The sequence below is a fragment of the Natrix helvetica genome, assembly GCF_964273705.1.
Source record: "Natrix helvetica genome assembly, chromosome: 1".
NCBI lineage: Eukaryota > Metazoa > Chordata > Lepidosauria > Squamata > Natricidae > Natrix > Natrix helvetica.
The window spans coordinates 21473280-21486025 of NC_138548.1; the positions used below are offsets into that span (position 1 = coordinate 21473280).

General features: G+C 47.0%; 1 protein-coding gene across 1 annotated transcript in view; it reads right to left on the reverse strand.

Annotated features, from left to right (window-relative positions):
• The window catches only part of NWD1 (NACHT and WD repeat domain containing 1), a gene marked incomplete at both ends in the record, with an annotated part of 38953 nt that overhangs the window by 4071 nt on the left and 22136 nt on the right, over positions 1–12746 (reverse strand). The window contains 5 exons of the mRNA XM_081939928.1: positions 2216–2492; positions 6148–6302; positions 10206–10548; positions 11392–11591; positions 12177–12299. Of these exons, the coding sequence (XP_081796054.1) occupies positions 2216–2492; positions 6148–6302; positions 10206–10548; positions 11392–11591; positions 12177–12299 (1098 nt within the window). The remainder of the gene's footprint in view (positions 1–2215; positions 2493–6147; positions 6303–10205; positions 10549–11391; positions 11592–12176; positions 12300–12746) is intronic.

Genomic DNA, 12746 nt, shown 5'->3' on the forward strand with positions numbered 1-12746 from the left:
GGGGGCTGGGAAGGGCAAAAATGAGCCAAAAACGGACTCCCAGCCCCCAGGAGTACTCTATAAGCCTCCTAAAGGCTATTCAGGCCCATTTTTGGGAGGTCTGCAGAGTGCACTAACTTTTTAAAAAAATTTGCCTCTTCAAAATCTTGGTGCTTCTTGTACTCTGGTGTGTCTTACACTCCAAAAAATACGAGTATATTCCATTATCTCCTAGATATAAAGCAAGCCAGATGAGCTGGCATTCAGGATGGAACAGGAATGGTGGCAAAAAAATATCTCTTCACCCGTACAACATTCAATTTTAGAATGGCTGCCAGCTTGGGTGACTTTAAAAGGGACTTTAAAAGTCTCTGAAGAAGACTCTCATAGCTGAGTATAATTCTGCTAACCATTTCTATCTCTAAATTGGAGACCAGACACTATCTCAATACCATTTTCTGGGACACACAAAGCAGGCAGTACAACTATGTTGCCCGAATGAACAGTTTTCTGACAGGGAGTTAGTCTCAGGGCAAAAGGGGTGATTAGATTGCCCTAAGCAAAGTTTTTAGGTCCTCGTGGAACAAATCACAAATAGAGGGGAAAAACCTCATGCTTCAAATCTATTCCACAGGAATATGGAGGACGGGAGAGAAAAGCATGCATGTGTGTGCATATATGCGTAGATAGATGTGCATACTTTTCTCATTGTTCAATATTGGGATATTGTTATTGTTTTTAATTACTGATGTTTTCAAATATACTTTTATTTTCTTAGGGATATTTTAAAATCCATAAACTCCAGAAAGTTCATGAGCAATGAAGGAGTGGATAAACTGTACAAATGAATAAATAGTATAATGAATAAATAAAATTAAGCCACATGAGTGGCAGAGTAGGAACAGTTATGGCCACTTCCTCCTTTTCTTAGTTTCCACTCTCCTTTTCTGACTGCCAGGCTGTACTCCACCCTCCCAAGTCCTATAGTGTTCCTAAATTTTAAATAAATGGATGGATAGGGAGAAAAGTTGCAGTCTCCCCATCAGTTTTACCTCCAATAATGTTTCGGAGCCTTGTATAGGCAGCATAGCATTCTCAGAAAGAAAGCAAAAACCCTCTGGTGAACTATTATCTATGGAAGATAGGAGGAATGGCTCTCAGAGCCGTGGTGGCGCAATGCTTAGAATGCAGTATTGCAGGCTAACTCTGCTCATTGCCAGGAGTTCAATCCTGACCAGCTCAAGGTTGACTCAGCCTTCTTCCATCCATCCAAGATTGATAAAATGAGGACCCAGATTGTTGGGGACAATATGCTAACCTCTTAGAGAGGGCTGTGAAGCACTATCAAGCATTACATAGGTCATATTGCTATTGCTAACCGAGGGGCCATATCAGGGGTGGGCTCCGGCAGTCACTACTGCATGTTTCCTTGTGGATGCGTCGCATGCGCATAGCAATAAAATTGTTCTGTGCATGTTCAGAAGCAAAAAACAAGATGGTGGCATCTATGGCGCAGCCCGGAGAACTGGTTTGGGGGCGTGGCAGGTCTGGGTTGCTGCTGGTTCCAGTGACCCAGGCCGCCAAACCACTACCAGTTCGGCTGAACCAATCCGAACTGGTAGGAACCCACCACTGGGCCATAACTACTGTTACAGGCAGAGGTGGTATTCAGCAGGTTCTGACCAGTTCTGGAGAACCGGTAGCGAAAATTTTGAGTAGTTCGGAAAACTGGTAAATACCACCTCTGACTGGCCCTGCTCCCATCTATTCTCTGCCTCCCGAGTCCCAGCTGATCGGGAGAGAATGGGGATTTTGCATTATCCTTCCCCTGGAGTGGGGAGGGAATGGAGACCAATCCATGCCCACCAAGCCACACCCACAGAACCGGTAGTAAAAATGTTTGTACCCCACCACTAGTTACAGGGCTATCTACAGTTGTCTCTACCCATCTAGCTCAGTCTGGTAGGTGGGTGTGCTCCATATATCCCATCAGTTTAAACTATGACATTGCCAACAGTGGAAGGGGAAAACCACAGTCCTCAGAGATATAATCTAATCAATCTACTTTCTGCTAAGTCACTTTGTGAATGGCAAGACTCTCTATTATAGTTATTTTGCCAGAATGTCCTTGACATGCTCTCCAAACTCCAAATATCCCCAAAGTTTCCCTCCTTCTGTTCCGGAGCATTTGACCCAACGTTTCTCTGCTAAACTTTTTGGCAGGGGTATCACTTACCTGCCTCTGTATCCCAAATGACAACACTCGAGCTATAATAAGCTTGGGGAAAATAAATGTATTTGGCATTGTGGGAAAGCCTGATGCAGTTCTTGCTTGCCATACAAGGTGGGAGTAGTTTGTGCTTGCGATCACAGCTGAGGTCCCAGACTCTGAGATGAGATGCATGGCAAGAGGCCGATACCAGGGTAACATCCCAGAGAGCCAGGTGTGTAGAAGGCATCCCTGTATCGGTCAAAACATCAGTCAGCAAACCCTGTTTGGCTAGACACCAGACCTAGGTAGAAGAAGAAGTAGCATATTAAGGAAGGAGACAATTTCATCTCATGGTGGGGCTCATTGAGCAAAACAGGTTTAGGAGCTAAGAACCAGAGATAAAGATTTGGCTCTCAGATACTAGAAAAGTGCCTTGATTTTTCAGCCCAAAAGTAATGAAACTTTATCACTGTACTTGATAACATGATCCAGGGGTGGATTTCAGCCGGTACGCACCGGTACGGGCGTACTGGTTGGTGAAATTTAGCGTGCCTTCCCATACCCCTTCTTCCAAAGGCTCAGTACCAGAACGCTCCCTACCCTACTCTGCCCCCCCCGCTCATTCCCCCCACCCACCCCCCGCTGCTCACTCGCTTTCCCCGCCTGTCCACACCATGCTTGCCCCACCCATCCACTTCCTTTGCCCGCCCAGCCGAGGCTCTGAGTCTGCAGGTGGCCGGGGAGGTGGAGGGGGGGAATGCTGCCCATCTGCCTGCCCCACTAGAAAAAAACAGGTGGGCCCTGGGACGGTCAGCAGCCTACGTGCCACTACCATGTGACCACTCTGGGGACACAGCACCTGCCCTGACGCAGCTGCAGCCGGCAACAGGACACAAAGGAGAGGCCGTCCAGCAGTGTTCCAAGGTCAGTGGGTTGGCGGGGAGATTGCGTGGGGCTGGACTGGAGGCGGCAGGAAGCCAGGGGTCAAGACTATGCCCCGTACCAGCAAAAAAAAGAATATCCCATTCCCGCCGTTCCAGAACTGCACTGCGAAGTAAGGGAAGCAGGTCTTGGGAGAGACCTTCCCTTCCCCTTCAGAGCTCCCGTGTGGGGAGATAGGAGGCGGCCTGGTTTGAACACGGGCGGGCGACAGTGAAGGGGGCATGCGAGAAAGCTCTCCGCCACTGCCCGAATGTGTGAAGGAAGGAAGCAGCAGGCTCCTTTGCCTCGGCTATCCAACCTCCTTTCGTTCTCTGCCCGCCACCTTCACTCGTTCGGACAGGCGGAGAACGAAAGGAGGTTGCATAGCTGAGGGCAGAGGAGCCTGCCACTTCCTTCCTTCACATGTTCGGGCAGTGAGGGGGTTGGGGTGGGGCTTTCTCGCACGCCTTCTTTCTTTCTCCAAAGGCATGCAAAAAAGCCCCCCCCCCACTGCCCAAAAGTGTGAAGGAAGGAAGCGGTAGGCTCCTTTGCCTCGGCTACGCGACCTCCTTTCATTCTCCGCCTGCCCGAACGAGTGATGGAGGCACTCACTGGCCACTAAACTGCCTGTTGGCCATCATTCAAACCATCCCACTTCCTCTCTCCCAGAATGGGCTCTCTGAAGGGGGAGGGAAGGTCCCTCCCAAAACCTCGCTTTTTCTGGTGGCACCCTGGCAATAGCAGCTGAGCGAGGGAAGGAGAAATTCTGGAAGTTGAAGTCCACAAGTCTTAAAGCTGTCAAGTTTGAATACCCCTGGGATTTTTTTTTCTAAAGGGTTAGGGGTGGAAGGGTCTTGTAACTTGACAGCTTTAAGACTTGCACACTTCAGTGCCAGAATTCCTGAGCCAATATGACTGGAGGAGGAATTCTGGGAGTTGAAGTCCACAATTCTTAAAGCTGTCAAGTTTGAACACCCCTGGGGTTCTTTTTTCTAAAGGTTTAGGGGTGCAGGGGTCTTGTAACTTGACAGCTTTAAGACTTGCATGCTTCAAATGCCAGAGTTTCTGAGCCAACATTTTGGTTGCTAAGCAAGAGCATTGTTAAGTGAATTTCACCACATTTTACAAGTTGGCCACACTCACCCGTCACATGACCACCAAGCCATGCCCACCAGTCACATGACCACCAAGCCACTCCCATCAAACAGGCCACACCTACAGAATAGGTTATAAAAAAAATTGAAACCCACCACTGACATGATCCTATAGATTTATTTAAAAGTTCTTCCTGGTTAAAAGAAAAATACTTCTACAGTGATGATAAACAACCTGTCCTCTAGAGCAGTGGTGGGCAACCTTTTTTTCAACTGAGCCAAATCTCGCCAAAACCACGATTGAAATTTATTTTGAGAGCCACATTTTGAAAACCGAAAATACATAGGATGGTACACTGTTTTTAGTTTCAATAAACTCTGGCATTTGAAGCACGCAAGTCTTAAAGCTGTCAAGTTACAAGACCCTTGCACCCCTAACCCTTTAGAAAAAAAAAACCCAGGGGTCTTCAAACCTGACAGCTTGAAGACTTGTGGACTTCAACTCCCAGAATTCTGAGAATTGAAGTCCACCAAGGGCATCAATCATATTAGCCCAGGGATCTGCAAAATTGGCTCTTAAGACTGGTGGACTTCAATTCCCAGAATTCTGAGAATTGAAGTCCACCAGTCTTAAAACAGCCAACTTTGCAGACCCCTGTGTTAGCCCAAAGCCTGGTGCTGGGCCTTGCTCCCCCATTGGTGGAGCCCCAAGAAGCGAGGAGGGAGAAAAAGAGACGGAGGCCAAGGAGCTTCCCCCCCCCCAGCAAAAATCTAACCGGGGAGCCGGGCAGTAGCAAATTAGCCAATCATGCGAGGAAAGCGAGGTCTGACCGGGTGGGCAGCGAAACTCCAGGGCTCTCTGTTCTAATTCCCCGTGAAAACTGTTGCCTCTGAAGCGTTTGCTCTACTGTTTGAACCTTTAAGCGTCCCTTTCCCTTTTTTCTTTTCGACCCACAATGATTAGGGAGGATCCTGAAGTCGGGCGGAGTCCCCGCCTGACTTCAGGATCCTCCCTAATCATTGTGGGTCGAAAAGAAAAAAGGGAAAGGGGCGCTTGTTTTGAAGTGCCCGAGAGGAGGGAGGGGAGCGGGTGCTTCAAAACAAGCGCCCCTTTCCCTTTTTTCTTTTCGATCCACAATGATTAGGGAGGATAATAATCCGGCACACAGAAGAGCCGCATTAAAATGTGTAAAGAGACGCTTGTGGCTCGCAAGCCGCGGCTTGCCGACCACTGCTCTAGAGCAATGTTTCCCAAACTTGGTGATTTTAAGATATATGGACTTTAGCAACTGGCTGGGCAAAGCAGGAGTTGAAGTCTATGTGTATATGCTATAGGTTCTTCTGCTTGGACAGGGGGCTGGACTAGAAGACCTCCAAGGTCCCTTCCACTTCTATTCTATTTCAATTTCAATTTCACTCCACTCCACTCCATTTCTTTTATTTATATAACATATGGTGCTGGAGAAGACTCCTGTGAGTCCCTTGGACTGCAAGACAATCAAACCGGTCAGTCCTAGAGGAGATCAACCCTGACTGCTCCTTAGAAGGCCAGATCCTGAAGATGAAACTCAAATACTTTGGCCACCCTAATGAGAAGGAAGGACTCCCTGGAGAAGAGCCTAATGCTGGGAACGATTGAGGGCAAAAGAAGAACAGGACAACTCTAACTGCTGACAAATACTAACATAACTTTTGAGCTGTGAAAACTGTCCTAATAAGTCCTGAATTAATCTTAGCTACAACTAAGCTAATCCCCATACACGGCTGCGACTGTACGATTGAAACTTCAGCTCTTTTTACATCTGTCCTGTCCATGACACCTGTAGCTTCAACCACACCATGGCCTATTTGACTTGTTTCCTCTCCCTCCCCCTGCACCATCATAGAATGCCCTTGCCTTCGTCACATTACCGTTTCGCAACATTACCGTATGCCTCTTACCCAAATGCATTCATCCTGGGAACTTGTGACAATGGTGGTATTGTCTGCCGAAATAGCAGCTGCACAAACCTTAGCAGGATGCAGCAAATCTGAGGCCAAGAGTTGACGGAATCCTGTCACCTGGGCCAGGAAAACTCTTACACAGGGCCCAAAACCTGGAACGATGCAGTGTGCAAAATGAGATAGTAGCATCCATAATAAACGCAATGATGTTAAAATGACGACGCGGCCATCGTGGTGTCATCGTGAAAAGCATACAAGGATGCAGGTCACGTAAGAACGGAAGGTGAATTCAGGTGTCAGGTTGTGCTCTGGCACTCTGGTGGGCAAAAAGCTCATTGCGTTGGCAAATAACCCAACTGAACCATGGATTATGCATTCACATTGACACCCGTTCCTGCCAAGACAATAGATAACCTGCCACCCCTGCCAAGAGACCGGTGTCAAACTCAATTTCATTGAGGGCCGCATCAGGGTTGTATTTAACCTTGGGAGGCGTGGCCAGGGTGGGTGTGGCCACCTCAATGTCATTTATGTCTGGGGCACCTGTGGTGGCCCGAGGGCTCTGTCTGCAAAAACGGGCTCCCGAGCTCCGTTTTTGACTGCCACAGCCTCCTGCAACTCTTTGCCAGTAAAATCAGAGCGCAGGAGGGCCATGCATAGGCCTCACAAGCTCCGTTTTCACTGGCAGAAGCACCACGGGCTGGTCCAATGGCAGCCCCACAGGCCAAATCTAAGCATCCCGTGGGTTCGATCTGGCCCGCCAGCCTTGTATTTGCCAACCCTGTGCCAAGACAATAGCCAGCAATCATTGTTTGGGGAGTGTGGTGGTTTTTCATTTTTTGGATGTAAGGGAGGGCTTTACGCGCATACAGGCTACGTCTTGGAAGTGGCCTATGACAGGGTTATGCCCAATGCCCTCCTTCATTCGCCCCTCCCTCCCTCCCTCCCTCCCTCCTCATTATTTACAAAATGGAATGAGAAGCTGGCGTAAGGCAAAATACCAGCAGTTAGCACCATCTTGATTTATCAGAATGCCTCCAGGTCTCAATATGAGACGTACATTTTAGGTGCTAACCTGCTTTAAAAAAAAAAGACAAAGGCAAAGCTAACCAAATTAGAATATAGAAGGCATTTGGCCTGGGATGGTGAGAGACCATGAAGGGCCCCCTCTGGTGAATGGATATTTTATGATATCCAGCCATTAAAGAAATCATTTTGTAAGAACGTGTCCCCTCCCCCCCCCATCGCATTTTATCTTTTGTAAACTGTAAGAAATCTACACGATTCAGTAATAGACAGATTTAAGTAATAACAACAACTCCGACAACATATGCTGAAAATTCCAAATGTGCCTGCTGGCAAAAAATTTTTGCTAGTTTTTGCCAAGTGTCAAGTGATTAAAGCCAATCTTCTAGGCTTATAGAGATTAGAAGATCAGCATTAGCCTCCGCCAGCTACTTTGTTGATATGATACAGCTATTGAATGAAACTATTAACCAATGTAGGGTAAGGGAGCAGGAAATTCACACAAACCTGTTGCCAGGAGAGATTCGTCTTGTGAAAGCACCACAAAGCTGATCCTTTCTGGGAGCTTTTCCAGCAAGCTGTGCCCATCAGACGAGATCTGTCAAGAGAGGCGCGATGGAAGTGGTTGCTTGACTAATAAGAGATCCCAACTCCACCCTGACCCCACCCTCGCCATGTGTCTTTGGTTTTAGTGTTTGATTTTAACTTTTTATGTTTTAGGTCAGGTGCAACTGTAAGCTGCCCAGATTTACCCCATGGTAAGATGGGCGGGAAAGAAAGAGAGGGGGGAGGGGGAGGAAGGAGAAGGAGGGAGGGAGGGAGGGAGCGGGAGAGACAGAGAAAGAGAGAGAGAGGAAGGAAGGAAGGAAGGAAGGAAGGAAGAAAGAAAGAAAGAAAGAAAGAAAGAAAGAAAGAAAAAAAGAAAGAAAGAAAGAAAGAAAACAAAAGAAAGGGTTTGAATCTATTCCCAATCTGGACATTTTAGCTTTCTCAGATGTAAGGATAAAGTAAGAAAGTCCAAGTACCTACTGATCCCATGGAAGAGTTATAATTATGGAAATAAGATGTTCTATACTCAAGAGCTGTGGTGGCTCAGTGGTTAAAATGCAGTACTGCAAGCTATTTCTGCTGGCTGCTGGCTGCCTGCAGTCATCTCACCAGGCTCAAGGTTGACTCAGCCTTCCATCCTTCCGAGGAGGGTAAATGAGGAGCCAGATTGTTGGGGGAAATAGGCTGACTCTGTAAACCTCTTGGAAAGCACTGTGAAGCGGTATAAAAGTCTAAATGCTATTGCTAAATCAAGGTCCCCAATCCCTGGGCTACAGCCTGATACGGTGTCGTGGCCCATTCAGAACGGGGCTGTGCAAGTGGTAGGCAAGCACACACACATGCAGCTCTACTTGCGTGAATGGTGGGCTAGTGAATGAGCACATAAAGCTCCATTGTGCAAGTGTGTGTACACCAGGGGTGGGTTCCTGCCAGTTCTAACCTCTTCTATACAAGAGGTTCCACAAATCTATAGTGCTGTTTAGAACCGGTTCCAGCTCCCTCCCCCCACCTGTCCGCACGTCATCAAGATGAAGAGCAAGAGGAGGAATTCTGGAAGATGAAGTCCACAAGTCTTAAAACTGTCAAGTTTGAACACCCCTAGGGGTTTTTTTCTAAAGGGTTAAGGGTGCAAGGATCTGGTAACTTGACAGCTTTAAGACTTGCGTGCTTCAAATGCCAGAGTTTCTGAGCCAACATTTTGGTTGCTAAGCAAGAGCGTTGTTAAGTGAGTTTCACCAAATTTTACGTTGGCCACGCCCATCCAGTCACATGACTGCCAAGCCACTCCCATTCAGTCACATGGCTGGCAAGTCACTCCCACCCAGTCACATGGCTGGCAAGCCACTCCCACCCAGTCGCATGGGCAGCAAGCCACTCCCACCCAGTCACATGGCTGGCAAGCCACTCCCACAAAGCAGGCCACACCTACAGAAGAGGTTCTAAAAAAATTTGAAACCCACCACTGGTGTATACCCACTGCAAATGGAGCTGCATGCATGCTTGCCCATCACTCACCCAGAACCATCCCCTCTCTCTCCTGCCCCCTCTGCCGCCAACAGCGCTGGTCCATCTCCAAGGAGGGCTAGGATAACGCTGCTTAAAACGTTGAGGACACAGATAGACTTTTTTCCCCCCGGAGTTCTTTGACGTGAATCTGGTTCCCCAGTTGACTTTATTTGTTGGAAGCTAGCTGAGGGGGTTACAAATGACGATTGCATGACCCTGGGATGCTGCAGCTATCCTAAATACATGTCAGTTGTCAAAAGAGTCTGAATTTTGGCCACGTAATCATGGGGATTCTGAGGTGGTTGTATGTGCAAGAGCCTGTTGTAAGTCTTTTTTTTGGGGGGGGGTGCCATTGTAAATTCAAATGGTTACTAAATACATAGTTGTAAATTGTGGATTATCTGTAGCTGTGGTGGGTTTCAAAATTTTTAGAACTTCTTCTGTAGGTGTGGCCTGCCTTGTGGGAGTGGCTTGCTGGCCATGTGACTGGGTGGGAGTGGCTTGGCAGTCATGTGACTGGGTGGCCGTGGCCAACTTGTAAAATGTGGTGAAACTCACTTAACAACGCTCTTGCTTAGCAACCAAAATGTTGGCTCAGGAACTCTGGCATTTGAAGCACACAAGTCTTAAAGCTGTCAAGTTACAAGACCCTTGCCCCCCTAACCCTTTAGAAAAAAAAACCCCAAGGGTGTTCAAACTTGGCAGCTTTAAGACTTGTGGACTTCAACTCCCAGAATTCCTCCTCTCGCTCTCATCTTGATGATGTGCAGATGGACAGGGGGAGGGGGCTGGAACTGGTTCTAAATGGCACTGTAGATTTGTGGAACCTCTTCTATAGAAGAGGTTAGAACTGACAGGAACCCACCCCTGATCTGCAGGATCCCTAACACCAAAAGGCTGCTCAGGCCTGAAATAAGATTTCCCCAAGGCCTCTACAAGAAAACCAAAACACTGTGGCAGCCCACTCTTCCCACATCCAAAGATATCTCTTGGGGGACCCATGTTCCGTCTCCCCAAGTAGGGATGCCGCAGAAGAACAAGCACCATCAAGAGGGAGCCCTTGCTGAAGCCGACCACCATCCTGCCCAGCGTGTGGAGCAATACATTGCATGTTGGGGTCTCTTCTCCCAACCCTATAAGTTTGTGCTCAGAGTGTAGCTGTCCGCTGATGCTGTCCCACAGGCTGAAGACACCCCTTTCAGATACAGTCACAATCACCAGCCTTGGTACAAACACAGTTCCACAGAGCCACTGGCCTGGAGGCTCAGCAGAGATGTGGAAAATGGGTACAGCTGTCTCCAGATGCCAAGCGCTGACCTAGGAGCAAGAGGAAAAACCCATTCAAGCTCTCCTTCCTTTTTTACCCTCTTCTCTGTAAAGCACAATTTTCTTCTTATATGAATAAAGAGCAAACTGTTCTTCTTTATTGTCGCTAAACTTAAGGAGATACATTGATCTCAAGACGTTTGAGCAGCAGTCCCAGAAAACCTTCTAACTGAACTAATAATCTGGTAGAAGATTAATGTCTGTCTTTAACTACAAAGGTGGCATTGTTGACTCCAAAATTCAAAATTGTCCACGCAGCAAAGTTAAAGAACTCATGCTTCTTCAGAGGGTCTTAGACTCCAACTCCCATCATTCCCAGATATAATAATCCATGGTTAAAAATGATGAGTGGTGTGTCTGTTTCCATTTGAAGGGTCAGTCTTTCCTTACTCCCTCTATTACCCAAATAATACTCTTGAAGCCTTGTTGGTGCCAATTCATAGATTGTGGATTTGTTCCTGAGAATCTCACATTTGTTTATTTATTTATTTATTTCCTTCCTTCCTTCCGTTCTTCTTCTTCTACTCCTCCTCCTCTCCCTTCTCCTCCCTCTCCCTCCCCCCACTCTTTCTTTATTTTTTTCTTCCCGTATCTGTCTGGAAGCTCAACCAGAATTTGGCTCCTGAATTTGGCTTCTCTTGGTGATCCTGATTCTCCGGAGTCTTCCAGATTATCCAGAGTATCCAACAAGATCAAAGGAAGCCTTTCAAAATTCTCAATATATTTATTTCATTGCTCCCATGCCCTCTGCTCTGAAGACCCTTACCCACATTTTGGACCTGCTTCATTGCTTAGCTGTTCCCTCCCCTGCACATGTGTGGTGGGTTTCCATACCTCCAAACCTGATGCCCAGTATATGATCTGGTTCTTTTCATCTACATGCAGCTGGCAACACCTTAGCTCTCCAGGGTGAACATTGTGGATAGAGAAGTCCTCCCTGGCCGAATCCAGACACCACAAGCGCAGTGTCCGATCCATGGCCACCGAAGCAGCACGGGAACCTTTCCCAAATAATTTCACACATTTCACTTCAGCTGTAAGACAGAAAAGATGGGGCAAGGAAGATCCTCAGAAGATCACCCAGCATGCTCACAAATCTGATTGCAGTTCTGGTAGCGCAACCTACAGATCAAGATGAAGAACTTGTGGTCTTTGTACTTACAGTCCCTTGTAGCTTGAAATGGAACTTATAGCTCAGTTTCAGAAAACTCTCTATATATACAGGCAATTCAGAATCAGCCAAGAGAGGTTTATCCCTTTCTTGGCATCCTTCTACCTAGGGACAGACCCACCGAATTCATGCTACTTGCTTAATTCTAAAAGAAATCCCTGTATTCAAGGAACATGCTGTGCCCTGCCTAAACAAATGAATCTTTTGGCGACCTGGTGCACACCACGTGCTAATAAGACTGCAAGGGTTGCTGTATTCCCACAACATGCTGAATCACAAAGATATCTCAGCCTAGCCTAATGTGTGAACTGAATCCAGCCGCTGAGATTATCCCCAAAGGGTTTACTGCTAGTTAACATAAATAACCCTGATCTGCTTTCTGTAGCATCATAACTGGGATCAACTAACGATGGAGGTTGGCTGTAAAAATGGCCTTTTGAAGCCTCACCAGAGTGTCCTGTTAGGACCTGTTGCACAGTAAAATCTTCCATGTCCCATATGATCATAGAACCATCCACAGAACCAGCCAGAAGCAACTTTTGGTCAAGGTTGAATTCCAGCACTGAAGTGCCTGCAAAGAGAAAAGGAGAGGGGTGAATTTGAGGAATTAACTTGGAGGATAAGGCTTGATTGAAGGGAAGGGAATGTCTGGTCCCTTCTGTGACCTGCAGGTAGTGAACTGCCTTTCTGAGTGACCTAAAGATACTTTTCCAAAAGACAATTGGACTTCCTTGTTTTTTTTTTCCTTGAAAACATTTTGTCTCTCATCCAAGAAGTTTCTTCAGAACTGAAGATATTTGGGACAACTATGGCCTGGATGGTTGAGAATCTCCATAGACATTCAATCTGCCTGGGATTTAATCTAGCACCCTGCGTGTTTCCTGGCTCTGTGATAAAATCCTCCCTCCTATAACTTTTTCCATGTGTTGTTCCCAGAACAGTTCTTGGATTAGATGAAAAGTGGAACGATCCAAGATCATCCAGTGAGTTTCATGGGACTTTAATATTCAAAGGTTTC